Source organism: Drosophila takahashii, chromosome 2L (assembly GCF_030179915.1).
Source record: "Drosophila takahashii strain IR98-3 E-12201 chromosome 2L, DtakHiC1v2, whole genome shotgun sequence".
NCBI lineage: Eukaryota > Metazoa > Arthropoda > Insecta > Diptera > Drosophilidae > Drosophila > Drosophila takahashii.
Window position 1 is genome coordinate 7422841 of NC_091678.1, and position 20728 is coordinate 7443568.

Sequence of the window (20728 nt, forward strand, 5' to 3'; positions counted from 1 at the left end):
CGTAAAATGTTTCTAAGAAGTTTGAGGGGATAAAACAAGACGAAATAGGTATACTTCTAATAAAGTTACCAGTACATAGGACAAAAAGATCTAAAAAGCTAAATAAATAATATTATTAAATATTTGAGCACTTCACAAAGTGAGGAGAGTGAGTATTTTATCCCAAAATCATACTAATACTGATCCTGATAATGTATACATTTCTTAATAAAATACACTTTTAGCCAGGATACAAAAATGTATCCATAAATCAAAGAAGAATTAAAAAATCTATTCCAATTTTTAGATTAAAGACCCCTAGTTAGATGTGCTCGACTGTACCATCGTTCTGTTCTTGGATCAATTTACAGTCTTTGCCACCATTTTTTCTACAAACAGGAAATATTATGCAGATCTTCATTACATTTCATTTTGATAAACACGAATGTAGTTGAGCAGCGAGACCGGGGATATTGGCATTTGGCTTTGGTTTTCGGTTTGGATTCGGGTTTTGTAGAAGGAGCCTTTTTTGCCCGATGCCCGCCGCCTGATAAACAAGCAGGGTTTTCCGAGGAAAACATGGTTATGGCAGCGGGGCCACGAAGGCCATGAGGTGGAAAGGTGCTACAAAGTAGTGGGAGTGGAGTTAAGACTGGTTGTGGGAGTCGTTCCCAGAATGTGGGCGTGCCAACCGCTTAGATGTGGCGAACAAAACGGCAACAAAAGCGCGTGGAGCGTGCCTCATAATTGGCAATGTGAGACAAAACGAGACGAGAGGCGAAAGACGAATCCGCCAGCACAACACGACAATTATTTGGGCAATGCGGTAAACGGTTTTTCGTTCTTTTTTTTGGCCTTCTCTTTAGGAGAGTTTGCGGTCTCCGCATAACTTGGCTAACAAGCAAAAAACTGTTGACCAAAAATTAAGGCTCGCAATGCGCGTGCAAAGAGTCACAGAAGCAGCAAAGGCACACAGTGAAATGACACATCAGATAAGGCTATATCACCTACCCAGGCCACTGGGAAGCCAAGGAGACACAACTTGGTCAGGATGCACTGAAAGAAATGCTATCGAAATAACCAATTTTTTTTATTCAAGTGTAAGAACGTAAATAAAATACAAAGGAATAGGTTAGAAATGGTTTACAAAATATTTTACAAATATAAAAGAGGCCTATTTTTTTGTGCAGGTTGAATGAATACCAAAAACGGTTTGAGATAGAAATCTAAAAGCAAAAACCGAAATTCGTACATAATTCGAATAGTAAAATAAGTGCGTATTTTAAATGTTTAATTTTTTTTAATAAAACAAATTCTAAAATAAGTTTTTATTCTACATAGACCATTTAAACCATTCCAAGTTATTCTCGTTTCTAGCCGTGTAGTAAACGAGGCGACGACGCCGTTTGTCTGCCTCGTTGCCACAGACACAGCTGCAGCCGCAGAGCGAGAGCAAGATGCAACAATTGATTGCCGGAGAAGGAGCCCACAACCCGAACCAAAACCCAAGTCCAGTCAGGAGCTGAACAATGCGAGGCTGCTGCTTTTGCTGCTGCGATTCCAACTCCATTTGGATTCGGAGGCGGCTCCTCAGGGTCGTTGCACAGCAGCAACAGCAGCAGCAACGTCTGCAACGTCGTTCCCCATTTGTACTTTGCAATGCAAAAGACGCGACGTCCTCCGCCCAGATCCTCCACCTTTTTTGTCTCCTCCCCGAAATCCCCACACTCCAATCGCCCATGTCGAGTACACGAAGTACAACACAAATTGTGGTGTCGAACATCATGTTCTCTGTGCCCCGAAAAACAAAACAAAAAATACACAAAATCACAATCACAATGGACTTGAGACTTTAGACTTGGGGACAACAGGCCAAGAGCAAGTTGGGCCAACTAGTCGGCCGGTTTTCGGGGTGGATTTTTGAGGAAAAGTCTAATTGATGAGTGGCATGTCGCAAGGCTAGACACATGCAACATGCGGCATGCAGCAGCCGCAGCTCATTACCTCTGTGGTCTCCTCTGATCTTGGCCAGACACACAATGGACGCATAAACCAAGGAATCCCAGAGGCCCCAGAGACGCAACTTTGACGCATGAATAAGTAAGCAATGCCAATTTTCCATTTCCAATGGCAATGCCAAAACTTCAGAGACGAGTGACAGTGAATTGGGAGTGAGGAAAATTCATACCTACATAACATTGGGTGCTTATAATAAAGATTTGGAGCTGCACAAGAATTTCTTGCTTTATAAAATTCAACAATTCGAACGAGTTGCTTATAAATACAAATTAAATGTCAAGGGGGTGATGCAACAAATAAGAATTGCTATTGATACAAATTATCATAATCCGCATAACAAATTGACAAAAAGAATTAACTAATTATAGCTATTGTTAGGCTAAATCTTTATTTTAAATTAAAACTCAAAATTATGAAATTCAACAAAATTTAATTTTAAAATTAAACAACAAAAAATTGTTTTTTCGAAATGTACCTCCTAAAAAACCAATTAACCCATTGACATTTCCTTTGGCCATTAACCCACTATGCACGTTGGTTTGAAAGCTGCCAAAACAGCAATCATAATAACAACAGCGACATTAACTTAGGCACAAAAAGCCTACGTGACGTTGCACAAAAATTGAGGAATATTTTTTTGTTGTTAAATATTTTTTGAGCTCGGCCACAGGAAGAAATAAATTGTTATTCTTTTGAGTAGGGGTTTTTTTCTTTCAGTACCCATTGTTGTTGCTCTTTAACACTTTACGTGCGAAATAAGACAGCGCGAATAAGTAGAAAAAGGGAGGGAGGGAGAGTACGTGGTTAAAAAGAGAAAACGAGACGAAGGAAGCGCAAACTTTAAATTAGCTTTGACAAGATAAATGATCGAGCATCGGGCTAAAAACGAAATGAGAAATGGATACTAAAGGCGACTGCGACCTCTTCCCTTCATTTTAAGCAGCCATGACTTAACCGATGTACGCGGTAATTGTACAGTGCGATTCGAAACAGTAAAGCAAGTTAAGTTCATAAAAAATGTTTGAGAAAATATTAAAAATATATTTATCAGAATATTGATGAATTTGTTCGAAAACTTAAACTTTATTTCTTAAAAGTGAGGTATATGAAAAATGATAAACGAATATAACTATATAAAATCACGATAGCTCAACCCTTAATCATTTCATATACACTGTAGTTCGATCCATCGAATGCATTATAGCGAACCCCTCATCCGAACCTCCAGTGACCCCGACAGTTGGGCTGTACATATTCGCGCCTGGTGCATCCTTATCCTCATTATGCTCGTCTCCGTTTGCGTCATTGGGTCTGCTATTTCAATCGGACCGGAAAGGCCGCAGCACTAAGTATATATAATTTGAGCCCCACTCCTCGGCTTCCTTCCTTGGGGCTGGGGTTCCGTGCAATTTACAATTGGCACTGGCAGCGAGGCGTCAAAAGGCTTATTAAAAGAAATTTGCAATTGCAACGGACAGCGGACAACGGACAGCGGACAACGGACACTGGACACCAGAGAACGAAGCGAAGGAAACGCAAAACTGGGGCCCAAACGGAGGAGCCCATTTCAAATTGCATCCCAAGATGCACAGCTCGAGATTTACCATTGCAGTCCACCGACGAGCCATTTATGTTATTTCTGCTGCGGGTCTCCATCTTCCCTCTCCCTCTCTCTCTCTCTCTATAAGGTCCGATCGCACACAATCCCAATCCCCCAATCACAATGGGGCAGGCACGAAACTCCACTTTTAGAAGGCACCTTATCTGTGCAACGGCATCATTATTTCACACCAGCCCAGCTGAAGGCAGAAAGCAGCCATGGAGCTGCAGATGGAAATGGAGATCGGGCAGGAGGAGCAGGAGCAGGAGTAAGCAGACCAGGAGAATCGGAAGGGGAACGCGTCGTCTGTGGCAGCGGCAAAAGGGCACACAAAAACGGCATAAATATTATGGCCAAGCTGCGAACGAGCTGCAGGAGCCAAACGCAAACAGGGCCTAGAGATGGCCAACATAAAGTATTTCCTGCAAAAGGTTTCCAACTTATATTGAAAATTATTTAAGTTTTAAAAAACAAACAAGAAAAAAAATTAATTCATTCAATTAATAATTTAAATTTTTATTTCTTTTTTTTTATATTTAAGTTTGGTTTAATTTATAATATCTAAAAATTATATTCTGTAGTAATCATGTTCAATATTTATAATTAAATCCAAATCAATTCTTAATTTTTTTTTTTTATAAAAAAAACTAAACTAAATTCAATGTAATAAAGATTATAATTAAATTATAGATTCATTTTGTGTAATATTTTTTAACAATCTTATTAAAAGGTGTTTAAAGTAAAACAATTTTAAGAATTTTTCAATATATAGCCAATTGAAATATATTAATTTTTTAACCGATGGTTAAGTTCCGTTTAAAGTCGTGTCACACACCCATCGGCTGACCCCATGGAAAAAAGATCTCATATCGAGCCGAGTACGTGGCCGGCCATGCCATGAAATGCTTAAACATAAATTCAACGAGACGAGGAAGTGCAGGACGGGATGAAATGGAGGGAGGAGGAGGCCAAAGCCGGTCCTGGCACATCGCGATGAGCTCGGGCAGATTAGTCTGAGCCATAGAGCAGCGTTCGTGTCTTCGTTTCTCTTTCTGTGGCAGATGTGGATCTTGGCCAAGAAGAACACCAGAGCCAGAAGAATACAGAGCCAAAGCTCGCATTTTCCCGGGGTTTTAGGTTTTAGTTCTAGGCTTTCTCTTAACGCTGCGCTGGTCAAGCTCGACTGATGCCATTGCCGATGCCTGGACCGCATTGTTTCCCGGCCTGCAATAAATTATCGATTAGAGTGGGCTGCCGGCTGGATATGGGCAATGCAACTGGGGTGCATAAGGTATAAGCGGTTCAACGACCCACCCAAAATAACCCACCTATTACCGGCCAAAAACGAAGGGTATTCGTTACGTTTTAATGAGGCTGTGCTGCAGCCCATTCGGTTTGGCTAAAAGGTTCACGCCTACACTGACTTTTTGTGGCCCTGCAACTGTACGCAAGCGAAGGTGTGAAATTTCCAGCCTGGTCATATTCCCCAAAGGCCCCCAAAAGATGGTGCCTGCTACTCTTTTCCTGCCAGCGAACAGAGAACAGCCATCGAGCCCTAAAGCCTTTAATTTAATGCCAAGGCAATTCGCCTGGCCGGCAGACGTGGCTGGAATTTTAAATGTATTTTTGCCAGCCACAAGAATCCGAAAACGGCGAGCACAAAAGTGTGATTAACGCGTACCTGCAACTCAGACGGGAATCGAGGACGATGGGCCCAGCCTTTTTGACACAAAGCTCTCGACGGTTCGGGTTTGGTCTTGGGGTTTTTCCTTTTTGGTCTCTCAACGGACGACGTTGACAAAAAACCCGCGGGACCCGCGTGTGGATCCTCATAAATGCGCGCAGAAGCTGCACAAAAACCCGACGAGAATCCCGGCCACCACCACCTCATCCTCAACCTCCTCATCATCCCGATCCCTGTGCTCCATCTCGATGTGCCGCCGTCTACCTGAATGGCAGTTTGTAACTTTTGTGTAGCTCGGGGCTTAAATGCCCCAACTCGTTATGCTTACCACAGCAGCAGTCGGAGATAAGCAACCTATACACTGGGAAAAATCTACTTTAAAATATATAAATAGTAGACAGAAATCACAAGTGGTTTAGGATAGTCGGGGCAGGCAGAATATTCTAATATTTTATTTATATTGCTATTTTAATGCGAAATAAAATGGAAAAAAACAATGAATAACTTTTTGGGAATTATTTAAAGCAGGGAACGTAACTGTTATAAGTTTTATTTTAAAAATCACACTTTAACAGTTATTTTCTGATTTGTAAAGTAAAACTCAAAGAATAACTGTTATTTTTTGAGTTTTATAATAAAAGTTGACAAATAACAGTTATTCGTCGTGATCAAAATAAAACTCAAACTTGATTTACGGCGATTTTGTGGGTAAACAAAATTTTAAAAAAATATAGGTATAAAATATGCGCGGTTGCCTTTTTTAACAAATTTTTAGTAAGTTATAAAAAGCACGGGTATCATGTTTTTTTTAATTATTTCATTTTTTCAAAAATGTCAAAGGAATAACTGTTATTCATAAAAATCAAAAAATAACAGTTATTTTTTGAGTTTTATTATAAAAATCAAAAAATAAAAATCATTACGGATTTGTAAACTACAATGGCTAATAAAAATTGTGGTGTATTTAAAAAATTTTTAGGACCCTTCTAAGTGCGTGATTTTTTTGTATGAAAAATTTACAATAACAGTTATTTTCGTTCCCTGATTTAAAGCCTTCTAGGCGACTTTTTAAAAGAAATGAAATCCTGAAATCCTTATAATTAGCTGATATATGGAAAAAAATGCTTTAACATGTTTAATTTTGTTTATAATATATTTGTTTTTGATTTAAAATTATTAAAAATTATTAAAATCTATAAATTAATTTGATGCATTCATTTCGAATTCATTTCAAAGGAGTTCATTTTTCCGGCTGTTTATTTTTTTTATAACACATTTTCCCCAGTGTAGAGAATCCACTGCAGTTCGCTTTGCATACCAGGCGGCTGCTTTCCCTGCCCTTCACCCCCCAAAGATCCCTTCTGCCCGCCGCAGGCTCTCCCATTTAATGAGTGTTGTCTGGGTCGGTCAGTTGGGTTGGGACTCGGATTCGGATTCTGGTTTTTGGGTCCCGAGTGCCGTGTGTCGGTGACTGCATCATTTTAATAATATTGTTTACGTGACATTTGATTTATTATGAACTTTTTCTTTTGACAGATTATGTGGCGGCTCGACTCCATGCCAGTTGGCTACTGTTTCGCCTTGGCACGCACACAGGCACCGAGAGGAGATCCCTGGGATCGCTTTTGGGTCCGAGGACTTAATGGATCCGCGAACGAGTCTCTAAAGGGGAAATCTGCAAGCAACAGCTGCGGATGCTGGCGAATCAATTAGCCTGCCATATAACAGTAAGGCCCCACAATTACCCCAAATTACACGAAACAGTACCATATTAAGGCTATTCAATTAGTATTGCGAGCAAGGAAGGGTTTCCAAAAAGGTAAGTGGGAAAATTAAATTGGTTGTAAATATATATTTTATACTATATATTGCTAGGGGAAAACCTTCACTATATATTAGGAATATATTTGGTAGTATTCTGGATTCCTAATATTTTTTGAAGAGTTTTATATATATAGATGGAACATAGATTACAAAAGTTCAAAGATAAGTAAATTACAGTTCAAAAATGCCGACCGTACTTTAATATAACTAACAACCCCCCACTTTAAATACCACTATCACATCAGCACTTGTTTAAAGCCCGCGTTCTATCGTATCCTTATCTAAGCACTACCAAATCGTTTACAATCTGTTTGAACTCCCACCGAAATAGTGCCATTTCCTTTAATTTCCAGCGATCAGCGTCCGAATTGATTCCCATTAAATCCTTTCCCTTTAAGGCCCCTCGATCCATCTTACCGCTCGGTTCTTTGCCTTTTAACGCCTTTTTTACGACCCGCACAAAGACCGAAAGAAGAAAAAATTAATAGTTCTTGTCATTTGAAGCGACCAAAAATATAATTAAAAACCGTCTCAAGTGCCAGGGCTCTCGATAAATCAGTTCGAGGCGACAACACCAGAATCGGCAAAACGCATGGGATCAAAAAAAAAGAATTTAAAGACGAGAACATGAACCGAAACAGGCCAGAAGAAGAGGAAGAAATGTTGGCCCAGAGCCAAGCAGTTTGGATCCCCGATTCCCCATTCCCAAGCAGCACCTTCTTCTCCAAAAACTCTCAACTCGTTTGAATGTTGAATGCCAGAAAAATGTTTTCAAATTATAAAACCAACCTTTGCGCGGTGCAGTTTTCTGGTTAGAAGGGCTTTTTTTGGGTCCATTCTCTGGGTTCTCTGGGTCGACTTGTGTTCCCTGTTCTTTACTGCTCTGATCTGTTTTTCTCTCTTTTACCTTTCGTTTTTATGTTGTCGTCTGATTCGTTACGATTATTTACAGAGAACTCGACAATGTCGTTTTAATTAAGAACCAGTTTTATTTTTAGGTTTTATTTTGGTTGGCTTATTTTTTTCGCCTTTGCCCAGCGACATTTACAAATTAAATGGTGATAAGCTAAGGGTTTTTTTTGTGGGTGCTCTCTCATGCCACCGAAAATTTAATTATGCGGCATGCAAGGAGTGCAACAACAATAAGTGTAATATACAAGTGACCACTTTTAAATAAAAACTTAAGATTAAAATATCTGGTTTAGTGGATCCATAAAAAATATTTCACGGTTTTCGAGTTAAGAACCCAATTTAAGAACCCATTTTCGTCAGTGTGTCTGCGCTTATCGTTGAGACTTTAATCTTTATGGGTTATGAATGCACTCGAGTGGTTAGGCTCAATTTAAACAGCCATCGAGCCCGAGAGACCAGATCGCAGCGTTATTTACGATAGCTGTCAATAATAATAGTCATAATAAACACAATCGCCGGTCCCTTATTATGATGGTTATGATGGCGAAGGCGATGGCGATGGCAGGAAGGTGTTGCACCCATGCGGCGAGGGTGCGAGTGAGTTCGTTTTAATATTGACCGATTCCGATAATGTCATAAATGTGACAGCGATAAAAATCAACTCAATTTAGATGGGGTTCTCTTGCAGGTTGTTTTCGGTGCAACCCTGACTGAGAGACAGAGGAAGACAATTCAATTTCAAAACTTGTTTACACTTTACAGCGATGGCAAATGTTTGATCGAATGTCTCAGCGCACATATTGACATTGCGATTAGGGTTCGACGGAAACATTCTTTCAAGCAGGAAGCTTGGCGCAACAGTCCGCTGAAAATATCCAGAATTGATGGACAGAGAACGGCACACATTGCCGGTTCTTCAGTCGATTTCCATTTGCACTGCCATTTCCCATTGCAGTTTGAGTCGGCGGGGAACATTTTATGCAAAAGCGGACACGACTTTGCACTAAAAAATGAAACGATCCCGAAGAGAGGCTCTTTTAACAGAGTGGCTGAAAGGGAAGAAGGCTGTTATAAATACTGAACTTCTTTACTGATCTGAAAAAGCCCTTTAAATGGGAATTTATAAAAAAAGAAAAATGAGATTGACAGGTGCACTCTGGAGTTCAAAAAAGAGTTTTAAAATAATTACATATTTTTAATTATATAAATAAAGCCGGTCGATATAAAATTTAAATATTCCAAGAACCGTTTTCTCTATTTCATGTTAAAGTTAACTTAGGCTTTAAGCTCTAAATTTGCATTCGTTTTCAAGGTGTTATCCGATTTGAGATATTTTATTTAAATCGAAAAAATAAAGGAATTCCTAAAACTTTTAATAACAGCCCACTTTCACGAAAAACTCTTTATAGTTTTTAACAATATTTCCCAAACTTTAAAGCATAGTTTTTTTTTTACATTTTCATTATAAACCAAAACTTAACCATTTAAAATTCTAGCTCATTCACTTTTAGCTTTTAGCCATTTAACAATGTCGAAAGTTACTTCCTTTGGCAGTTCTTCTTTGGAAAGAAGACTGTCAATATGCATATGCAGATATATGAACATTGTCAGTCATCTTACAGTTTTCCCGCAGACATTCAAGCTCAGTGGAGTCGAGTGAGATTTCTGCGCATAGATTGGCAACGAGAGAGGGGAAATAAATTGCTTTTGGCTTATGCAAAAGCCGGGACTCCAGCTTCCCTGGAGGAAGATGGCCAACCGAAGATGCCAGGCAAAGCGCGAAATTTCTCGTACGTGTGCGATGGTCTGGACCCCAAGAAAAGAGTCAAGGAAGTCAAAAAGAACACTGTGGAGAATCGCGAAATATTCCGCAGCGTTCTTATCGCCGCCTTTGGATCGCAGAGGTTGAGGCTCCGGCCAGCGGAATGCGACGCACAATTAATCATATCTGAATATATTGCGCCCTTTGGTGGCATAAATCTCGGCTCTCTCGGGAACCTAAAAAAAAATAAAAGGGTAAAGAGGTAAAGAGTAGAAAACTGCACATTTTAGCGCTTCACGCGCATGCGCAACAAATCGCTTGATTAGAGTTCCCAAACTCCAAAGGCTCAGGATAAAAAAAAAAAGAAAAGTAAAACCCCTAGCAGTCTGAGCAGGAAATAAGCTCAGCTAATGGAATCCGAATGGTTCGGATCAACATTCCATCGGCCTGCCCCAGCTTATTACAGTCCGTAATGAGCGTTCCCAGCTGCATTTCTGCAGCCTATTTGCCAATTAAATGAAATTAAAGTCATATCTGGCAATTGGCGTCTCTGCTTCTGCGACTGATGAGGTGTCGCCAGCGGGACGCGTAATTAACCCCATGGATACCCCATCCCAACCACATCTCTATGCCGCCGCATCCAAAGACCACAGTGAGCCGCAGACTCTTCTAATTAAATTGTGGTGGCTACTTTTTAATTAAGGCAATGCCGAGTGCACCACACTGGCAAGCATCCAAAGTTTATAGAACTGCAGCATAGGATCGGATCGGTGATATAGGGCCTGCCTGATGAGTGCTCCCAAGTCAAAGCAAGGAGGGTCTAGTTAATTAAAAGAATATCGAAAATATTTTTGATAAGCAAAGGGTTTTTATAGCAAATTTCCATCATTAATTACAAAGAATATAATATCCTAGTTCTAGAAAGAATAAACACAATTGAGCAATAGTTTTTCTCATAAGTTGTGATTGCTTTGCCTGGAGCCAATTTCCTGTTTATTCAGGGGAGACAATGTTATTGACTTTGTGGAACCAACCTTTCCTTCGAAACTAAAAACCCAAAGGAGACCGCAATTAAGTGCATATAAATTTCTTATTTTTACGATCGCTGCTCTTATAAAAAGCTCACTCTATGGCCACCAGTTACAGTCACAGCTGCCAAAGGAGCACCCAAAAGCGCCATTCAGCTGGGCCCAAAAGGCTCAAAGGCATAAAATGCGGCGATTTATATCCACGAGTTCGAACTGGCGGAAAATATGAGCGAAATTCATTCGTGAACGAAACGAGGAGGATACCCGCTGCTTTCCTATTGATAATTAGCCATGACATTGCTTAGCTTGGGGCCATGAACTATTCGAAAAGCACATGTAGTTTATTTTACAGAGAAAAAAAATATTATTTAATTATTTTTTTAATAAAGAATTCTGTTATTATTAAGGATTATTTTTAAAATTTTGTTTAATTACCAAAATTAATTTACGGTTGAAGAATTTCTATAAAAAAACTAATCATTTTTTTTTTTTATAAATATTAAAAATAATATGGGCACTTCCAAAATGTCGCTCGGGACATTTGCACACCTTTAAAGTTGAAAAAAAATTGTAAAACAATGGATTTTAATTTTAATTATGGGCTTTTCCTTTCACTCTTCCCAAGCTCTATTTTTGGTAAAAGTCTTGATTTTGTACCACTTTTAGTTTTTAAGATATCGGTAAAAAACTGCCGTATTCGCTCGGGACAAAAATAGAAGTGGATTTCGGGGAAGTTCATACAACACCAGAAATTAGCGAATTCTGATGGAATATTTGAATGCGATTTTTTTTAGAATGTAGTTCAAACATGTCGCTTTGAAATGCTTTTGGTTTTACTCAAAAATTCTTTGCCGTTTTTTTTTTATGCAGTTTCAACCACATTCGCTCGGGACATGTCGCTCGGGACATTTTTTCCGACTGTTTTGTATAGCGGATTTCTTTACCTCTATCTCTCAATTGCTGGATGTTTTGCTTTTAACTTAATAGTTTAGCATGTGAATGAAGCATTCAGTACAGAAAAATGTCACATATTAGCATTCCTATAGGATAAATTTACAACAGAAGACAGGTCCAAAAAATATCAAAAAAATAGCCAAAAACTGATTTTTGCGTATATTGGTGGGGTTTGTCATAAAAATAATCAAACTATACTCCAAATTTGTAGTTAAGCTCAGTATTCAACTAATTAGAAACTAATATCGGCGCAAAATCATGTGGAAATATGTTTTATTCAAGTTTCAAGGTTTTTGGCTTGGTGGACTTTTTTTTGGAAGTGCCCATATGTTCATCCTCTACCCATTCTTTTTTCTTTTAATACTATTTTTAATACATTTATTAAGAATTATTTGCTGTAAAAAGCTTTTAAAAATTAAGCATTTTGTTTAACGGAATATAACAAAAAATATGTTCGTCTTGTACCTTTTTCTTTATCTTTTTATTTGTGTAAAACCGGATTGAAAACCCTTCTCGCAAAGCAGCCTTCTCGCCCTTGGCTTATCTTAATTTTTGCATTTAATAACCGCATTGCGGCTGAAACGAGCCAGCAAACTGCCACCGGTGGTCGGTGGTCAGTGGTCAGTTGGGCAACGATCGCAACGGGCGGCCATTAAGCTTAATATGGCCAAGTAAATTCTTGGCCAACTATGCCGAGGTGTGAAGAAAAGTGTCGACTTGTTAAGCTGGGTCTCCACAGCGGGCCCAGACAGATAGCCACCACCTTTGTGGGGATGGAATGGGATGGGATCGCCTGAGCGGCGAACATTTCTTGGAAACAACGCGCTGGATTCGTGGAAGCAATAAATAAGAAGGAGGCGGTGGAGGAGGAGGTAGCGGCATTGTCCTTCATGTGTGTTTCGTGGTGTAATAAATTTTATTTATTTTTTTGTAGTTTTTTTCTGCACAAGGATATGGCGAAAAGGGCTGTCGCACTCAATTAGCGAAACGCGAGTCGCGCGCGTTTTTGGCGCGGCAAAATCTGTTTGATTTCCTCTCTCGGTTAACTTTACGATCTTCGTGCGGTTTCCTTGTTAAAGCAAATTAACTAGACGTGGTCCAAAGATCACCACCTACCTAGAGCTACTCTTACTGGGCGGCTGTCAACACTCGCTATTGTCTTTGCTGCCTTAATGTCCAGACGAAACAATAGGTGAAAAAGTGAAATACAAGTTGCCTATAAAGTGCCTGCTTAAACTTTGATGAGCTTAGGACCCATAAACATCATAATGGTAGCTGCTCTATAAAACAAAATATACGAAGCTGGAATTAAGCTGCGGATCCGTGAAAGCAAATTCAATTTGGCGATTCCACCGAAGTCTGTGTACACTTTATGGGCAAGAGCCATTCGAAGCGGTTGTTAAAACCGAAATTTGTTTTTTTAATTAGTTCGGGCAGCTAAAATTTTAATTAAACCTAATGCGAAAGTAATACGCAAAGCGATGTGTGGCACATAAAATTAAAGCAGTCTGATTTGATTTCAGAGAAATATTTGGATTGGAGGTGATTATTATCTTATTTGGAAAGGCCTTTGAAACGTATGGAAAAAATAAACCGATGTAAAAATAAATTAATCATTTGGTTTTTTAGCCTTTACTGAAATAAGTTATACTCGAAATAAATGTATACACCCAAAAAAATTGATATAAAACGATGATCGATTTGACACTATGTGGTATCAATTTTAACTTGATAAGCTCGAATTTCAAATGTGTCTTTTTTCCTCGCGCTATTTTGAATTGAACGAGTAATTTAAGTGCTTCATCCTCTCTTTTTCGAAGTCAGAGAATCCCCGAGAGAGAGATTTTGTTAAAACCGATATGCATATGCAATACCACAAATTTACCATGCGCATATCGATTTGACGGTATTATTATATGTGGCTTTAGCTGTACATCCTTTGAAAAAATATATGTACCAAACTGATTGCAACTCACAAGAAAAATCACCTATCATCTAAGCGAATCAAAGTGTATAAAATTGATCATGGCAGACTTTTGATATTCATATTTAAATCGCCTTAAAATCGCATCAAAGCCAAATGGGCAATTGAAGTGCTTCGCTTCGATTTGATTTGATTCCATTCCGCTTCCAATTCGGATCGTCGCAGATGGTCGCGCATAAACTCGGTTGTTTATGGGCCTAAGCGGCTTTGGTGTTTTGGCTTTGGCTTTCCTGGCTCGAAGTAAAGTGACTCCGTTTGTGCCCCGGTTTTGCTGTGCCTCCGCATCTCCGCCATTTGCGGCACCAGGTCTGCGTGACCAGGTCTTGTCTTTGGTTTTTTATTTCTTACAGCTAGCCATCGGCCATCGGCAGTGTCTAATCCATGGCAATTAATTACATCGTTACACGCGCTGCCGCCAAACAACTTAATACAACATAAATAATTGTCAAAATGCTCGGCCACAGACGCGCGAATTAGTCTTCATTATGTCAATAAATCTTGGCCAATTGCCACACCGGATCATGCAACATCCAAACGGGAGTTAATATATCTTTATGCACCTGTCCCACGCCGAATTGGAAACTTAAGTTGGACCCCGTCCAATTTTCTTATCAATTTAGGTTTACTTTGATGCAACGAAAATATTTAAAGAAATTATTTTTATTTATTTAGCGATGATAATTTTAACATATTTTTTAAAGATATATTGTATATATTGTAATATCATTTGTTTTTTATAATAGAAGATGAGGTTATTTTTAGATTTCCTTTCAAAATATATGGGTTTTATTAAAAAGGAAGAATATTTTGTATAAATATTTCTTGCAACCAATTTCCAGTTAAAACGACGGGAAATGCCAATTGCCTTATTGATCGATTGCATATTTTTTACAGAGACATACTATATATGAAGTGGACGGCAAAGTTGGTCTATGGTCGTCTCAAAAGATGATTATGGTCATGACAGCTCGGCCTGGGAACTCGATCCGATCGGTTCTGATCCCCTGGTCGCCTGGACGAAACCCCTCAAGTTTGCCTGAAATGGTGACCGAAAAACGAGACTGGCAAATTTGCATAAAAATCAGTGGTATATCCCCCGACTCCTTCAGGTGACATTAACAAGCCACAAAAAAGGAAGCACCAGCCACTGTGATACGACCAAATTTTAATTAAAAGTTTAGTGGAGCGAGAGACACACGCCAACGACAACGACGGCAACACAGCAGCGACATCAACACCAAAAGCAACCCAAAAGCAACACTGCACTGTGGGCTAGAACTGAATTTAATATGTTATAAATTAAGAAAAATATTTTGTATTTTGTAGAGACACTTATTGTTGTTCTATCCAGTAATTTACTTGGTTAATTATTACAAGATAAAAGCCTTCTTAATATGAAAACTAAGCTATTACCACTGAATAAAAAAATACCCATTTAAAATGATAAAAAAATTTCTGCAGCGAAAACGGTTTGACGTAAACATCTAAAAGAAAAAACCGAAATTCGAAAATATATTTAAATAACATATAAAGGTAAGATAAGATATTTTTTAATTTTTGTTCCTATTTTTTAAACAACCTATAATATTAAAAAATCTAAAAATTAATAATTGCCCATGGTAGCCACAAAAGCGAACTGAGATCTTTGGGGCACAGCCACCGCAAAAGGTTGCTGGGGCAGAATGCCGTGCAACAAGTGTCAGGAGAGGCAACATGGCTAACAAGCGTCGCCTGTTCGTCGCCACCATCGTCTGCTGTCAGCAATACACGCAAAAGAAAAAGGAAATAGCACACAGAAACATACAGTAACACAAAAACACGAAGGAACCACACCGGCGACGAGGTGTTAAAGTAAATATGCAAGCGCTTACAACAAATTTTACATGCCGCTGCAATAATTGAAAAGTCATGTTGCCGCACAGCAAATGTTGCAGCGTACGAGAGCAACATGTTGCTACATGACTTTGTGCTTAGCCAGAAATAACCAACGAGTAAGGTCAGCATTAAAAACATGAATATTTTTGCAAAAAAGATGCTTGAAAAAGATTGAAAATTGGTGTGCCACAGACTTTGAGGAATGCGGCAGTAAGGAGTGGTGAATATTTTTAAGTTTAAAACCCATTAACGTTGTAATAAGAATATCTTATAAGAAACAATCATAGCTAAATCTTGCTAAAATGTATTTAAAAACAAAACTTTATAACTTTGGTATTTCTTTTTATTGATTAAAGGCCTAATAAAGTTTAGATTAGTTTTTATTTAAATTTCAATTTGATTTTTCCAGATCATTATTAGACAAAATAATAGCTTTTCCCCCTTTCATTAAATTTTTTTCTGAGCTTTATGGCTCTCCTTAATTTTATTGCAATCCCAAGCCTTATATGTAACTTTAATGCCGATGCTTTAGGATCCTGGGTTCCCAAGTAACTCAGCTTCTGTTGTTTTAGCGATTTCCCCCCAGTGGATTGCGGATGTGCATCAACAATATGTGTGGATAGGATAGCTCTGCTTTGGATCAGATTTTTTCTGCGGGAATTGCCCTAAAAGAATCGCAAACCATCGCCGAGAATCACGTACATAAATAAATAAGAAACGCAGGCGTAGCCACGTATGTTTGTATATTATTCACGCCGCAGCGGAAGCTGCAACAGTAGCGGCAACACAGCGGTTAAAAACAACAAACAAACAAACATTCAAGCCGCCACCGCATTGTTGGTTTTTGTGGCCAATGCCGCTGCAATTGCCACTGATCGCGTCGATTCAATTAGTAATTCTAAAAAGGCGGCAAGCGACGTCTTTTGCATCCTAATGAGTGCTGTTGCTGCTCCGCCAGCAGCCGATATTGCTCCTGTAGCAGCAACACATGCAGCATGCAGCATGTTGCCGCTGCAATAACATTTGTTCATAACAACAAAAAGAAACGGACAGAGACAGGGCCAGTTTTTCCATTCCAATTGTGCCGGCACAGCACTTTTCATGCCCAAATGCAGTTTGTGATTGCTGTTGCTGCTGTGACTGTTGCTGCTGCTGCTGATGTTGCTCCTGCTGCATTGACTATTTTTGTCATCCACGTCCACGCACTGGTCGTGCAACATGTTTGCGCGTTCATCGCTGCCATTTCCACAGAAAATGTAATTACTGTGATTTAATTTTTTTCCACATTTACTTCTATTGCGACTGCAACTTCGCTGCTCTTGGCCAGATTGCAACTGCCAACTGGCATTGCGCATTACAAACTTGGCTCAAATTAATTCTTCAAGCCCAAATGCGAAGCTGCAGCTAATCAAACTTTAATCAATGCGGCATTTTGATGCGACATTGCTGGTTTCCTTTTTTTTCTTTTTCCATTTTTTTCCCTGCAGCCAGGTTTCCCTAGTTGGAACGATGGGAAACTATGCCGCTTGGCCGCTGGGAGGAAATCTGTGTACGGTCATGCCAAGAAATTGTTATTAATCTGGAATGGTCATATGGGGAAATTAAACGATCGTAAACCAGGTTCGAGTATTTCGAATGCCTAACCAACAATTTCGATATCTGTTAAGTGCTGCAATCAATTATTATGCGTTTTGATATGAAGTAGCTGGATAATGGCTAATACCATTAGTTTTGTAGGGGTTCAGGAAGATCTAAAACACTTGAATTTATTTTAATTTGATTTTTAGATAACGTTTTATGAGACCTTATATTCATTAGTATTAAACGTTTCCTGCGAAATCTTACTAAGGGGTTTCTAACAATATTTTTCGCTTTAAAAATATGTCTGTTACATCATTTTGCACTTGGACTATTGCTTATTTTATTTATTTATTTACAATTTTATTAAAATTTGATTTTCAGATAAAGTTAAGTAGGTCTTTATCATTAAAGGTTTTCTGTGAAATCTTACTAAGAGGTTTTCAACAATATTATTCGCATTAAAATGTGTCGATTACATCATTTTGCACTATGACTATTGCTAATTTTACTTTTTTTTTTAAATTTTTTTATTTTTTTCTCTATTGATATTGCCAACCATTAGAAGATTAAATCTATTCTACCGTAACGCTTTAAATTTCATAGCATGACGATATTATTTATATGCATTAGCATGCCATTTTCGTCATTTTTAGTAATTTATGACAGTCTAAAAGGTTTTCTCTAAAAAGTTGTCGTGTTAAATTGTCATCTTAGTAATGTTTCTCCCTTTCAATCAAAATGTTTTAATAATTCATTGTTTAAACCTGATGTAAAAATTAGTCTCCTAAACGTTTTAATATTGCTCAAATTTTTTCACATACTTACATTACGTGCCTAATTGACCTTTGACGCATTTATAATCGCGTGTAATACCGCAAGCGTGCAGATTAAATAGACTTAAATTATAAGACAAATATGATCGACTATTTATTACCCACTATAACCTTTTTAAGAAGATATTTTTAAAATTGTCTAATTGAAAAATAAAAATTATAGAAATCTTATACGCCCTGCAACCGAATTAGAGATTAATCAACCACAAAATACGCTGATAAGAAAAAGCTGTTTCTAGATTGTTATTACTTTGAACAGTCTTCTATAGTATATACACAAATAATGATTATGATTATCGGCTTGGGGTTTAATGCAAAAGCTATGCCAAAGCTCAGTGGGCGGTGAAATTGCCTGTAGAACGGATCGAACGGTGAAAAAATGTGGATCGCTCTGCTGGGGACCCCGTTTTTATTGGCGGCCCTTTGGCTTCTACTAAAAGAACTAAATAAAACCTACTTTATTCTCTCGTTAGCCAAGCGAGTGCAAACTGTGGATGGCAGTCCATTGGAGAGCAAAGTGGCCGTGATGCCAGGAAAAACGCGATTTGGCAACAACTTGGATATCTTGAACTTTACGCCATGTAGGTAATTTTACTTATTTCTTTAATAACCAACCCATTTATTAAATTCTATTACAGCAAGTGTTTTTAACTTCGTTCGAGAATCCACCGCCAAAGCCAAAGGTCGGAATTATCTGTGGTACTTCCTATACGCACCCATGTATAATGTTGTTCGGGCCGAGGAGGCTGAGGAGATATTCCAGAGCACCAAGCTGATAACGAAGAATGTGGTCTACGAACTGATTAGACCGTTTCTAGGAGACGGCCTTCTGATAAGCACGGGTGAGTCATCTGTAGACTTAGGATTAATGTGAAACCGTTTTTCTTTAATAATTTCTAATTTAATTTTATGGTTAGAAAATGATTTTACAAAATATTTATTCGGTTTAACGAAAAACTTGTAAGCAAACCAATTTTAACGTCTATCATATCATTTATCTTAACATATTCATTTATAAAACACTATAAAGACTATTTATGTGATGATGATGATTTAATTTCTAGATCAAAAATGGCACTCCAGAAGGAAAGCTTTGACGCCGGCCTTTCATTTCAATGTCTTGCAGTCTTTCTTGGCTATTTTTAAGTGAGTTTTCATAACTAATTAAAATAATAATTATAAAATATAAATAAAATGTTAATTCCAATTCAGAGAAGAGTGCAACAAGTTACTAAAAGTACTGGACAAAAATGAAGACGGAGAGCTGTGTCTTAACCAAGTTATTCCACAGTTTACTCTAAATAATATATGCGGTTAGATGGATTTTTTTGTTTAAATATTCATTTATTAAGAAACCCTTATATTTAAAAACAGAAACCGCTCTGGGAGTCAAACTGGATGACATGTCGGAGGGAAACGAGTACCGAAGGGCCATCCATGCCATCGAAGAGGTTATAATACAACGCCTTTGCAATCCGCTGATGTATTACAACTGGTACTTCTTCCTCTGCGGAGACTATCGAAAACACGTGGAGAAACTGCGGATAGTCCACGACTTCTCGAGTCGCATAATCGAAAGAAAGAGGCAGCAGTTCCAGCAGAAGCAACTCGGAGAAGTGGATGAGTTTGGCAAGAAGCAGCGATATGCCATGTTGGATACCCTTTTGGCAGCCGAAGCTGAGGGTCAGATCGATCACGAGGGAATCTGTGATGAGGTCAACACTTTCATGTTCGAGGGATACGATACCACATCGACCTGTCTGATCTTCACCCTGCTCATGTTGGCCCTGCACGAGGACGTCCAAAGGAGATGTTATGAGGAGTTGGAACAGCTTCCCGAGGACAGCGATGATATCAGTGTGTTCCAGTTCAACGAACTGGTCTACTTGGAATGTGTGATCAAGGAATCTCTTAGGATGTTCCCATCGGTACCCTTCATTGGTCGTACATGCGTGGAGGAGAGTGTTGTGAATGGCATGGTGATGCCCAAGGACACCCAGATCAGCATCCACATCTACGACATTATGAGGGATCCCCGGCATTTCCCGAATCCCAATCAGTTCCAGCCAGAGCGTTTTCTGCCAGAGAACACCGTGAATCGTCATCCATTCGCTTTTGTGCCCTTTAGTGCCGGTCAAAGAAATTGCATTGGACAGAAATTTGCCATCCTGGAGATCAAAGTTCTACTCGCAGCGGTTATCAGGAACTTTAAGTTACTGCCCGTCACTCAGTTGGAGGATCTTACTTTTGAGAACAGAATCGTACTGCGTACAAAGCAGAATGTTAAAGTGAAATTGTCCAAAAGGGTGAAATAGTGATAAATAATGTTAGGGATATTTTTGCCAAAGATGTTAATTTCTTTTATGTAAAAAAACTAAACCAAATAAAGTCCACTAAGTCCAATTATAATGCTGATGAGGGTGATTGATTGTGTTTTCCCTGGAACTGATTTTAAGTACAATTTTATGGGGTCAAAAAAAAAATTGATTGAAGCACTATGTGGCAAAGTATTTTTCATTTTAAGACAAACATATAATTTTTATACAATGAATAAATAACTTTCAAAAATTTATTAAAGGGTATGTTTGTTGTCGTGCAAGGTAAGAAAATTGTTTTCTGAAGCGTCTAACATGTATTTATTTTAATTGATTTCCTAATAAAATTTAAGAGTCAAATAATTGCTGCTTCTTTTT

The 20728-nt window shown here is 38.5% G+C and overlaps 2 protein-coding genes across 4 annotated transcripts in view; one reads left to right on the top strand and one right to left on the bottom strand.

Annotated features, from left to right (window-relative positions):
• tkv (serine/threonine receptor kinase thickveins) overlaps window positions 1-20728 on the bottom strand; it is a 58091-nt gene that overhangs the window by 31840 nt on the left and 5523 nt on the right. The window lies entirely within an intron of this gene.
• LOC108063813 (probable cytochrome P450 4ac1) lies at window positions 17952-20438 on the top strand. 3 transcript variants are annotated; one of them, XM_070217659.1, is made up of 6 exons: window positions 17952-17971; window positions 18509-18616; window positions 18674-18877; window positions 19100-19181; window positions 19248-19348; window positions 19410-20438. In XM_070217659.1, exons 2-6 carry the CDS (start codon window positions 18562-18564, stop codon window positions 20348-20350), a joined length of 1383 nt encoding a protein of 460 aa, XP_070073760.1. In that variant the 5' UTR covers window positions 17952-17971; window positions 18509-18561; the 3' UTR covers window positions 20351-20438. The 3 variants fall into 3 exon arrangements, with proteins under 3 accessions (XP_070073760.1, XP_017006515.2, XP_070073765.1); XM_017151026.3 differs by lacking the exon at window positions 17952-17971 and having other exon boundaries at window positions 18071-18616; XM_070217664.1 differs by lacking the exon at window positions 17952-17971 and having other exon boundaries at window positions 18512-18620.